At 52.8% G+C, this 12,522-nt stretch overlaps 1 protein-coding gene across 2 annotated transcripts in view; it reads right to left on the bottom strand.

The window, feature by feature from the left end:
• Positions 1-316: 316 nt before the first annotated feature.
• Positions 317-12,522, bottom strand: part of SHQ1 (SHQ1, H/ACA ribonucleoprotein assembly factor) — a 195,057-nt gene continuing 182,851 nt past the window's right edge. The window contains exons 12-14 of one of the 2 annotated variants that reach the window (XR_013601159.1): positions 2,421-2,889; positions 1,119-2,348; positions 317-1,072 (exon numbers count right to left, since the gene is read on the bottom strand). Coding sequence is in view for 1 of the 2 variants with exons in the window: in XM_078661878.1 (XP_078518004.1) it covers positions 1,590-2,889 (1,300 nt within the window). In the remaining variant the exon portion in view is untranslated. Of the gene's footprint in view, positions 1,073-1,118; positions 2,890-12,522 lie in introns of those variants that run through there. The other variant, XM_078661878.1, reaches the window with a different exon arrangement.

Genomic DNA, 12,522 nt, shown 5'->3' with positions numbered 1-12,522 from the left:
TTTACATATGATATTTCTCTTCATGTATGCTTTGTTTTTCTTCTTCAATAAACTTTAAACTTAAAAAAAAGAGAAACCTTCATTCCAGACTCAAGATGTACAGTCGGAGGAGAAACCTTCAATAGGCAGGCTTAAACCACATAACATCTGTCTCGTACCAGAGGTTGTTAACTTTAGAGTAAAGAATAATAAATATTGTGTATACAGACCTCGGCAAGAAATTGTACAGTTACAGAAGAGACAAGTGAAAGGAACTACACACTGCACATGCAATCTCTGCCACACCACATGTGGCATGCAAGTCACACCTGCACTGTTTGTGGGTGCCTGGCATTTACCATGTGAGCATAGATTTATTTATTGAAGTTTTTATATAGTGCAGCCGTGAGAGCTTTACAAAGAAAAACAGGGTTCAAAGAACGTTTTCGGTTGCTACACAGACGCGTAAGTGACTAGTATAGATCTGGCGGGACCTCAGCGTGGGTCTTGGTCGGTTTTGTTCCCAGAGTTGTAAAATAAACACTTGGTATTTTTATGCCGGTTTTATATGTTTCATTGGGGGTTGGAAGGGTTGGTGTGCGGTCAGTCAGTTCTAGGACACGGACGTGTCGTTTCCGATGTGATTCACTCTGGTTACTTCTTGTAGGGACCTGAGGTTAGCGGGTCTTCAGTCCTTGCGGTGGTCCTAAGACCCCTACAGACCCTCTGTGATGTGTGATAGGACTGTGAACCTAATATAGCCTCTCCTTTGTTGAGCAATACTTCTTGTAGGGGTGGCCCAAGGCTTTCTTATATTGTGTTTACCAAATAGTAGTTTAATAGAAGGCCTTTGCATGTGTGTGTTGTGTAAATGATTTGTGCCTTCACGTGTCTCACTGTGCAGCTTTCGCTTCATGTAATGCCCCACATAGGGTTGCGGGGATTTTCCATCTATGCTGTTCAGAGGAGGACAGACCATTACAGGGGGGAGCAGCATTCTCTCCCCCAGCCCTGTCTTTACCTAACAGAATGTCTTTTTCTAGGGCCACTGAAACTGGCATAAACATAATAGACAGACTACAGCAGGATGCGCCTTGTATCTCTCATCATAGACACTGTAGACAGACTAGTGTGCTTACAAAGTAACTCCCCGTGAAGGCACATCTATGGATGAAGGTTCGGGGGGGAGTGGGAGGGAAGGGCTGCACTGCCCTGGAAGAGCACGGCTGGTAAAAACATTGTCTCACTACTCTGTGGAGAACCCGACTCAGCCCAAGGCATCTTAAGAACAAAACGTTTGCACACTCAGACCATTAAACATGGGCGCAGATCAGTAAGCACACTGAATCCTGAATCATCTGAAATTTTGGAACAAATTAGGGTTCGAGTAGAAACTTTGCCTCAGCCTATGACGTAAACCGATACAGTTGTGTCTCTTGGCATTAATGGTATCAAGTGTAGTCCAAGACGCTAAGGCTTCCACCTCTTCCGAATGGGATATTATAAGAAAAAGTTTTTATTTTTTGCCTGGGCACATGGAAGAAGTGACTCCTTTAATAGAACCTTCAAACACTGATGTCATGGTGATGTGCAAAGTGTGTGACGTGGTCCTACAAGTCTTCAATGACCTCAGTGACCAGGTGCCCTGACCGATCAGAGGTACCATGTTGTCCACAATCCTCCCACGTCCCACCTGAGCTCCTCGCGGACTTCTCAACTTCCCTTCGCGGTGCATCTCGTGCACTCTCTGTGTCCTGTGAGACAGCCTCGAGCTCAGGCTCGGAGAGCACAGCTGCGGTCTGCAAATATTCCCCAAGTTCTTCAACCAGGTTTCCAGAAATTTGTGTTGACTGGAAAGAACAGTCCGGCTTCTCAATGACTGTTGCATATGGTGGCGGCCCACCCTCCGTGTCAGCAAAACCCACCTCAGCGCCTTCAGAAAGTACAAGTGCTGCCTGGAGGGGCTCACCCGGGTCTCCTTCCAGTCTTCCAGAAGCTGATGCCAAAGGACAGCTTAACTTTCCAAGATCAGTTCCGCGTGATGATTGAGCATAACTTGACGTTGCTTCCTGCAAACTTGGCCCCACCTCTCTAGCCAGGACTTCAGAGGGCTCAGAAAGGACAACAGTCAACAGCTTTTCACCCAACTCTTCCACCGGGTCTCCAGAGGCAGGGGGCGAATGCAAAGTCTGTCCCGTTTGTTGGCCACCACACTCTCCAAGGACCTCCACCAGTTGTTGGCCACCACACTCCCCAAGGACCTCCACCAGTTGTTGGCCACCACACTCTCCAAGGGCCTCCACCAGTTGTTGGCCACCACACTCTCCAAGGGCCTCCACCAGTTGTTGGCCACCACACTCTCCAAGGGCCTCCACCAGTTGTTGGCCACCACACTCCCCAAGGACCTCCACCAGTTGTTGGCCACCACACTCCCCAAGGACCTCCACCCGCGGAGCTCGCTTCTTCTCCAGAAGAATCTCTCGAGCCTCCACCAGCGGAGCTCGCTTCTTCTCCAGAAGGATCTCTCGAGCCTCCACCAGCGGAGCTCGCTTCTTCTCCAGAAGGGTCTCTCGAGGAGAGGTTGGTTGCACATGTTGGCTGTCGGAGACCTGCTCTTCATCTGAACTGACCTCGGTCGCCGACGATGAATCTGTATCTTCATCGTCGCTCCCTGATGACGAGTCGGAGTCGGTCTCATCAGAGGAGGAGGTGCTGCTCGACTCCTCGGTGCCACTGGCCTCAGCTTGGGGAGGCCCACAGGATTGCTTCTTCTCTGCCCCAGAAGCCTCCTTCTCTTCCTCTTGCACAAGCAATGCAGCTAACTCCAGCTCGTCCAGCTCAAATCGCAGGTCCGCCTTGGTCAGTTCAGCCGTCTGCAGACAATCTGCAAGAGCTGCCAACTTTTTCGACCTGGGAATTAAAAACAAAACATGTAAATATTCAGATATGGTAACATTCTTAAATAAACACGCATACAAGCTTTCACTAAGCAGGCTTATCATGGGTAAGAAAAAGAGGTGGACTCGAGGCCTTCACAAAGAATGTGAGCTTCTTATTTCATCACATCGATACGTTTCTGGTCAATCGTCCGCAGAGTTTCTTGCAGAGGCTGTGATGCAATAGCAATAGAGACAAGTCTTGAGCAGATACACCATTTTCTGCAGTGAAATTCATTATTGCTACTTAGAAGTTGTTAAAAATGCTTGAAATAAATACGGTTCCTTCTTTAAAGTTCAGTTAATCATGGCCTTAGGACAAGCCTCTAAAGAAGCTCTTACCTGGGTCAACAACTCCCGGATGAGACGAGAGTGCGACTGCCCCCTCGGTTCTACACACCTTAAAGAATCTTAGTTACTACTGACTTTTGGCGTCAAATGTTGACACACAAATCCTAACAATGAGCCCGATTCACAGAACTAACTCAAGACAAAATCCTAAACTTACTCCTTTTGGTATTCACAGAAGTTAGGATTTTGACTTATGACAGACTTAAGACAGACTTAAGACAGGATTTTGTCTTAAGTCTGTCTCAAGTCTGTCTCAAGTCTGTCTCAAGTCTGTCATAAGTCAAAATCCTAACTTCTGTGAATACCAAAAGGAGTAAGTTTAGGATTTTGTCTTAAGTTAGTTCTGTGTCGTGGAGTTTGTCTTAGTTCTCTCTCTCTATCGAAATGGCAGCCAATGGTGCTGGTAGGAAAAGTTACACTTGAAAGACATATATTGAGTTAGGGGGCGGGTGCGAAGGGGTGGATACAGCACCAGGGGTGGATCGAAATGACCCTCTCTCTACCCGAGCAATCACCTGTGAGACAACAACTAGTAAAGAGACAGCCTGCAGGCAGGACTCACCGGCCAGGGGCGCCCCCGCGGGCCATGGGTGAATGCGGGTAACATGGCTGCTTCAGGGCTGGGTTGAAAGGTCATCCCTTGAGGGGTGTTCCAGATAAAGCCAGAGCGTGAAAGAGAAGTGCAGCTTGCAGCATAAATGACCAGAAGAGTGGTGGAATTCAAAGAAAAAAAACAAACAGGTGAGAGGGGATATTGGCTTCAAAATCTGAAGTCTCCCACGTGACTCGGGGGTGTTGGCATGCTACAGAGGGGAGTAAAACAAGGTGTATGTAAACTAAGCACACCCCTCACATACAAGCACTGAATAGCTTGAATGACTAGAAAATCTAACATTTCCAAAACAAAAACCGTTCCAACGCCAGACAACTTATCACAAACAATACAACAAAAGGCAGGAGGGCGGAGGGCGCCGCATGAAGGTTTGTGAATAACATTTGTAGGGCCCGAGCAGCGCTACTGCAGTACAACCGACCACACTACCAAGTGCGGTTTGTGAACAGGCCCCAGGGTGGTTAAAAGCTGCCTTTCACACGCCATGGCAGGAAGGGCAGACTACATCATTCGTGCACGCGCAGGGGCTGGGTGGTCTGTATACAGGCGCTCGTGCACTCGCAGGGGCTGGGAGGTGTGTACACAGGTGCTCCTGCACACGCAGGGGCTGGGTGATCTGTACACAGGGGCTCGGTGGTCTGTACACAGGTGCTCGTACACACGCAGGGGCTGGGTGATCTGTACACAGATGCTTTTGCACACGCAGGGGCATCGTGATCTGTCACAGGCGCTCGTGCACACGCAGGGGCTGGGTGATCTGTACACAGGTGCTCGTGCACACGCAGGGGCTTTGTGATCTGCACACAGGTGCTCAAGCACATGCAGGGGCTGAGTGATCTGTACACAGGGGCTCGTGCACACGCAGGTGCTGGGTGGTCTCTACACAGGCGCTCGTGCATAAGCAGGGGCTGAGTGGTCTGTACACAGGCGCTTGTGCACACGCAGGGGCTGGATGGTCTGTACACAGGCGCTCGTGCACACGCAGGGACTGGATGGTCTGTACACAGGCGCTCGTGCACACGCAGGGGCTGGATGGTCTGGACACAGGTGCTCGTGCAAACGCAGGGGCTCGGTGATACATACACAGGCACTCGTGCACACGCAGTCGCTGTGGGATCTGTACACAAGCGCTCGTGCACACGCAGGGGCTGGGTGGTCTGTACACAGGCGCTCGAGCACATGCAGGGGCTGGGTGGTCTGTACACAGGCGCTCGTGCACACGCAGGGGCTGGGTGGTCTGTACACAGGTGCTCGTGAACACGCAGGTGCTGGGTGGTCTGTACACAGGCGCTCTAGCACACGAAGGGGGTGGATGGTCTGTACACAGGCGCTCGTGCACACAGGGGCTTGTTGATCTGTACGCAGGTGCTCGTGCACACGCAGGGGCTGGGTGATCTGTACACAGGCGCTCATTCACACGCAATGGCTGGGTGATCTGTACAAAGGTGCTCATTCACACGCAGGGGCTGGGTGGTCTGTACACAGGTGCTCATGCACACGCAGAGGCTGGGTGGTCTGTACACAGGTGCTTGTGCACACGCAGGGGCTATGTGGTCTGTATACAGGCGCTCGTGCACTCGCAGGGGCTGGGAGGTGTGTACACAGGTGCTCCTGCACACGCAGGGGCTGGGTGATCTGTACACAGGTGCTCGTGCACACACAGGGGCTCGGTGGTCTGTACACAGGTGCTCGTACACACGCAGGGGCTGGGTGATCTGTACACAGATGCTTTTGCACACGCAGGGGCATCGTGATCTGTCACAGGCGCTCGTGCACACGCCGTGCCTGGGTGATCTGTACACAGGAGCTCGTGCACACGCAGGGGCTGGGTGATCTGTACACAGGTGCTCGTGCACACGCAGGGGCTTTGTGATCTGCACACAGGTGCTCAAGCACATGCAGGGGCTGAGTGATCTGTACACAGGGGCTCGTGCACACGCAGGTGCTGGGTGGTCTCTACACAGGCGCTCGTGCATAAGCAGGGGCTGAGTGGTCTGTACACAGGCGCTTGTGCACACGCAGGGGCTGGATGGTCTGTACACAGGCGCTCGTGCACACGCAGGGGCTGGATGGTCTGTACACAGGCGCTCGTGCACACGCAGGGGCTGGATGGTCTGTACACAGGCGCTCGTGCACACGCAGGGGCTGGATGGTCTGTACACAGGCGCTCGTGCACACGCAGGGGCTGGGTGGTCTGTACACAGGTGCTCGTGCACACGCAGGGGCTGGGTGGTCTGTACACAGGCGCTCGTGCACACAAAGGGGCTGGATGGTCTGTAGACAGGCGCACGTGCACACGCAGTGGCTGGGTGGTACACAGGTTCTCGTGCACACGCAGGGGGTGGGTGGTCTGTACACAGATGCTTGTGCACACGCAGGGGCTGGGTGATCTGTACACAGGTGCTCGTGCACACGCAGGGGCTGGGTGATCTGTACACAGGTGCTCATGCACACGCAGTGGCTGGGTGGTACACAGGTTCTCGTGCACACGCAGGGGGTGGGTGGTCTGTACACAGATGCTTGTGCACACGCAGGGGCCATGTGATCTGTACACAGGTGCTCGTGCACACGCAGGGGCTGGGTGATCTGTACACAGGCGCTCTGGCACACAAAGGGGGTGGATGGTCTGTACACAGGCGCTCTTGCACACACAGGGGCTGGGTGATCTGTACACAGGCGCTCATTCACACGCAGTGGCTGGGTGATCTGTACAAAGGTGCTCATGCACACGCAGTGGCTGGGTGGTACACAGGTTCTCGTGCACACGCAGGGGGTGGGTGGTCTGTACACAGATGCTTGTGCACACGCAGGGGCTGGGTGATCTGTACACAGGTGCTCGTGCACACGCAGGGGCTGGGTGATCTGTACACAGGTGCTCGTGCACACGCAGGGGCTGGGTGATCTGTACACAGGTGCTCGTGCACACGCAGGGGCTGGGAGGTCTGTACACAGGTGCTCGTGCACACTCAGGGGCTGGGTGATCTGTACACAGGTGCTCATGCACACGCAGGGGCTGGATGATCTGTACACAGGTGCTCAAGCACACGCAGGGGCTGGGTGATCTATACACACAAGTTACTTACCTTCTGTAACAATATATCTGTAAGAAACATTAGTTATTTATAGACTCCTTACCTTAGAATTACCCCCAGGAGTCAGATTGGATCCGGAAAGTTTTTTCGTCAGCAGTACCTCTGCACGTCAGAAGGTGGCGTCGGTCGGCTCCTTGTCCGGGGTCGTGGTCGCGGCAGCTACTAAGACGCCGCCCTTGTGCGCTTATGTCAGTTCTGTACACAACTTTCCGCGCCAGAAACGCAGAGCCAAGCAAGACACTGACCATTGGTGCACAACACTCGGGCCCTGAAAGGATAACCTTAACCCTAGAAATCAGTTCGCAGAACGGGGACGATGGGTGGGGCGGTAAGGAATCTATATCTAACTAAAGTTTCTTACAGGTATATTGTTACCGAAGCGAAGAATCTTGTGCATCTGGTTATAGATTCCTTACCTTAGAATACATACCCCAGCAATACCAACCCTGGTGGTGGGTCACCGAACCAAGATCACACCAGAAAGTCCTGGAGGACAGAACGGCCAAAGAAGCCGTCTCTCCGAACTTGGCTGTCTAGGCAGTAGTGTTTGGTGAACGCGGACAGAAGGAAGGAATACCTTCAGTGCAAGACGAATCGCCCGGAGCTCCAGACGGTTGATGTGAATCCAGGACTCGCCGGAGACCAGAGGCATCTGATCTCCGCCTCGCTCATGTGGCCGCCCCATCCCCGAAGGGAGTCATTCGTCACCACACTGTGGTCTGGTTGGGGAAGGGAGAGGGATCTGCCATTGACCCAATCCTGGTTCGTTAGCCATCACTGCAATTGTAGTGTAGTGCCCACTGAGATCTGGACGCAATCGGACAGATTCGCCTGATGCTGCGCCCACTGGAACTTCAGGTCCCACTGCAGAGCCCGCATATGCCACCTGGCATGATCGATCAGCCGGATGCAGGAGGCCATGAGGCCCGGCAGCCTCAGGGTCATTCTGACCGAAACCAGGACTGAGGCTGAAAGATCGGAATCATAGCTCGAATATCCCCGACTCGCTGTTCGGGAGGATAGACTCGAAACCGTGCCGTGTCCAGAACTGCTCCGATGAAGAGGAGCTTCTGAGAGGGAACCGACTGCCTGGGGCGAGCACGCCTTCAACAGCCAGTTGTCGAGATAGGGGAAGGCTGGAACCCCTGATCTGCGCAGATGAGCTGCGACCACCGCCATCACTTTCATGAACACCGAGGGGCGCTGGTAAGGCCAAAGGGGAGCATGGTGAACTGAAAGTGCTCATGGCTTTCTGTGATCCACAGGTAGCGTCGGTGGGCCGGCAGGACGGGGATGTGAAATTAAGCATCCTGCAAGTCCAATGCTACCATCCAGTCTCCAGGGTCGAGGGCAGACAAGACCTGAGCAAGCATTAACATTTTGAACTTCTCCTTCCGGAGGATGCAATTGACGTCCCTGAGGTCCGAGATAGGACGCAGGCCCTTGTCCTTCTTGGGAACCAGAAAGTAGTGTGAGTAACAACCACAGCCTACTTCTGGACAGGAACGCGCTCAATGGCTCCCTTGCCCAGAGAGACGTATCTTTCTGCTGGAGAAGGGCCAGATGATCCTCCGACATGCCGTAGTATCGCGGTGGCATGGCTGGAGGGGTAGTCTCGAAAGGGAGGGAGTAGCCCCTTAGGACTATTTGCAAAACCCACCTGTCCGAAGTGATGGTGTGCCAGTGGGGGAGGTGATGGCGAATCCTGCCGCCCACTGGCGTTTGATGGACCTGAAAGGTTGGACTAGGAGGGTTTGGAGGTTGCTGCAGAGGGGGGGTTGGTGGACTGGCCCGCCCGCTGGGCCCCGGAACATCGCTGGTTGTTTCCACGTCCCTGGCCGCGCGAAGGCTGGGTAACTTGCTGCAGCCTCTGGCCCTGGGTGGGACATAGCGAGGCACTCCATCCGTAGCCACGATAGGGCGTTGTCTGCTTTGTCGCCAAAAAGGCGACGACCATCAAAAGGCATGCTCATCAAGGTGTTCTGGACATCCCCTGAAAAGCCAGTGAACCTCATCCAGGCCTAGCGACAAAGCGCTATCGACGTTGAAATGGTCCTGCCCAGAGAGTCAGCGGTGTCCAGCCCACAACTGATCGTAAACTTTGCTGCATCTCTCCCAGCAGCAACAGCCTGGGAGAGCACAGATAGGCCTCCTCTGGACACTGAGGCAGCGCTTGCGCCACCATATCCCACACTGAGTGCAAATAACGGCCCAAGAGACATGCAGTGTTTACGGACCGCAGTACTATGGTGGCGAAGAGAACATTTTCTTGCCAAGATGATCCAGCTTCTTGGATTCCCCTTCCGTTGGAGCGGTAGGGAAGGCGCTTTTGGAGGTGGAGGCTTGAACCACCAAGCTCTCTGGGGTGGGGTGTTTGGAGAGAAAAATGTGGGGTCGCACAGAGCCAGGCGGTGGGGTCGGGCGATCATCCTGTCCATGGGAGACCCTGTGTTGGGCCTGGACCACGTGCCCAAAAGGACGTCGGTGAGGGCCTCATTAAACGGCAGCAGGGACTCCGAAGAGCTCGCCGTCGGTTGAAGCACCTCAGTCAGGAGGTTAGTCCTGACCGACACCTTAGGAAGCTCGAGGTTAAGAGCCTCAGCCGCCCTACGCAGCGCCACAGCGTATGACGCTCCCTCCTCCGTAGGCACGGTCGGAAGAGACAACAGGCCAAGGTCGGGTGAAGTGTCAAGACCACTGGCATCACCCAGTTCCTCTCTCCAGTCCTGATCAGTACCTAACTGGTCAGTTAAAGGGTCACCTGACGCCTCCCAGCCCCCCTCATCATCCTCTGGGTGCCCTGTTGTTGAAAAGGGACCCCAGGAGTGAACAGGAGCATGAACACCCCACCCAGCGCCGGGTCCGGTGCCGGTCGACGCCTGCCCCTCTTCATGTCCACGTCAAGATAGAGGCCAGGGTCGACGCCGGCCGGGGACACGACCGGCGTCGGTGGCGGAGAAAGCGGCGCCGGTGGATGCGTAATGAGGTCAACCGGTGCCGATCTGGATCCAGGCCGAGACCCAAGGGGAGCCTGAGGCCCCCCAACTGAGCCCGCAGGGCCCGAAGGCGCGCCGGCGGGGTCGGTCCGCCCAGAGATGGTATGCATCGCTTCGTAGAACGTACAAAGCTGAGCGAGGGTAGCTCCGGGTCCCGGAAAAGGAGGGAAGCTCAGAGTCGACCCTCCAGGCTCCGCGCGCAGAGCCTCGGGAGTGGCACTGTTGGACCCGGCCTGGTGGCGTGGTCCTTCCTGACCCGTGCAGCTCCCATGACCCTGAGACAAGCGCATTGATTGTGCAGCGCGAACCTGTTCTTACGCTTTGTGTTTATGATTGAAATTGCACAGAGAGCGCGACCAGGAGATTTTAGCTATTGTGGTGTATACTGTGTATTTTAATTGCACGAAGGCACTTTCCTTTTTAAAACTGTAATTTTATCTGTACCTAACTCCACTCGCAGACCTCTTAGAGGCGATCCTGCTGTCCCTGACACCCCGGTCCACCGCAAGCACTCGGCTTGATTGATGTGGAGGGTGCAGGGCGTTACCTTTCTTCCGGGTTCCCTCCCGGTGACGGGCAGCGATTGGTGGAGAGTGTAGGGAGGCGATGCTGAGCGATAGCACGGCCCCTACAAAACACTGATGTCACCTAAGACGCACAGCGATGACGCGCAGCGAAAGCGCTGTATCCGTGCCGAAGACACGCCAAAGACCAGCCCGTCTGGGCCCGTCCGGGACAGGACGGGGCTCGGGGCGGAGGACCATGTCTCACTTTCAAAACCTCCATTAAGTTGGTCATCCGCCCAGCTAAAAGCTCTTGACCCCAGCAAGCATGCCGAGTGTACCTTGCTAGACATTCCACATACTGGTAAGGCTGTCTGCCCTAATTGCAGTTTGACACTGTCCTCCTTTCAACCATATCCTCCACGTAGAGCTAGAACCAGGAAGGTTCAAAAACAGTATTCCCCCACCGATAAAGAATTTACTTTCTATTACATAAATTGTCGATCTTTGCCCAAACACAAATTGGACATTTTTAACCTGCTGCTAGAAGAAAAACCTAGTGCACTGTTCCTCACTGAGACCTGGCTACATGAGAGCTCTGGCCCAGATGTGGCCATTGCCCTGCCTACTACCTACGCAATCCTTAAACAAAATAGAACCCGGAAAACCGGGGGTGGATTAGCAATTATCTACGACAAAACTTTAACATGTACATTCGAGACGCTACAGATTCCTGACTGCGAATCCATACTGTTTAAACTCTGTTTGAATCCTAACTTTACATTTTCTGGTTCCTTAATTTACCGGCCTCCTGGGAGTGGTTCTAAATGGGCCTCTGATTTTGCAGAACATTTCACCCCTCGTTTATTGGCACGTAAAAACGTCTCTATTCTTGGAGATCTAAATCCACATTTAGAGGATACATCCCACACTGCTTGTGTGAACTTATTAGAAGACTTGTCAGCATTAGGTAGCAACCTCATTAATTTTGGACCCACCCACAAAGCGGGGCATTTGCTCGACCCCATTTTTTCAAACCTTCCTGAACTTATCTGGCAGGAAAACATCCCGGTTTGCTGGTCTGATCATTACTTGATCAAACTTAGTTTGAAATCTCCGTCTAATTCCCTTTCTCCTCCTATACCTCAGGTTTTATTTAGAAAAACTGGAAAAAGCTAGACATCTCTAAACTTAACACGGCACTCTGCTTGAATATACCCAATAAAATCCATGATATGGAAGGCATTGCAAATGCCACTCAACAATGGCTCGCCAAAGCGGCTGAGTCGTGTTTGCCTACATCAAATACTAAGAGAGAAAGACACCGCCCTCCAGTCCCTTGGTTTACAGACTCCCTCAAAGAAGAAAAAAACAAATGCAAGGAACTAGAAAGACTATGGCGCAAAGATTTTGCTCCGGATAAGAAAAAACAATATCATACTGCCAGAAACCTATATCATACAGCATGTAGGAAAGCACGCGCCGTATATGTTTCTAACACCATCACGGGAGCTGTGAACAAACCTAAAACCTTATTTAACACGGTTAAAGATCTAGCGGGAGCTCAAACCATTGCTCCGGCCCGCCCACTGAACAAAATGCAATGTCAGGACCTCGCCCAATTCTTGTCTGAGAAAATAGAGAAACTAATTAAGGGAATAGACAAGAATAGCGATGACACTACCATTAAACAAGACCTGCTGAACACTCCTACTATTAATCAAACCGTACACAATTGGCCGCCCATAACAATTGATACCCTTCAATCTATCATGAAGTCTATCAAATCTGGCTCTCCGCAGGACCCCATTCCTATGAATATCATGAAAGAGCTAGACTGTCCCTCCCTTAACATCATTGTTGACACCTGAAACTCATCCTTAGAACTCGCTGAAGTACCCAGCCTATGGAAGCATGCGATAGTAACCCCTCTTCTGAAAAAACCAACAGCAGACCCCGACATCCTAGCCAATTATAGACCCATCTCCCTTCTCCCAGCCTTCTCTAAATGCCTGGAGAGACATGTACATTCTGCCCTTACAACATTTGCGG

The sequence above is a fragment of the Lissotriton helveticus genome, chromosome 9 (genome assembly GCF_964261635.1).
Source record: "Lissotriton helveticus chromosome 9, aLisHel1.1, whole genome shotgun sequence".
NCBI classification, from domain to species: domain Eukaryota; kingdom Metazoa; phylum Chordata; class Amphibia; order Caudata; family Salamandridae; genus Lissotriton; species Lissotriton helveticus.
Note: the sequence above shows the minus strand (reverse complement) of the source record. Positions and strands in the feature narration are given on the sequence as shown.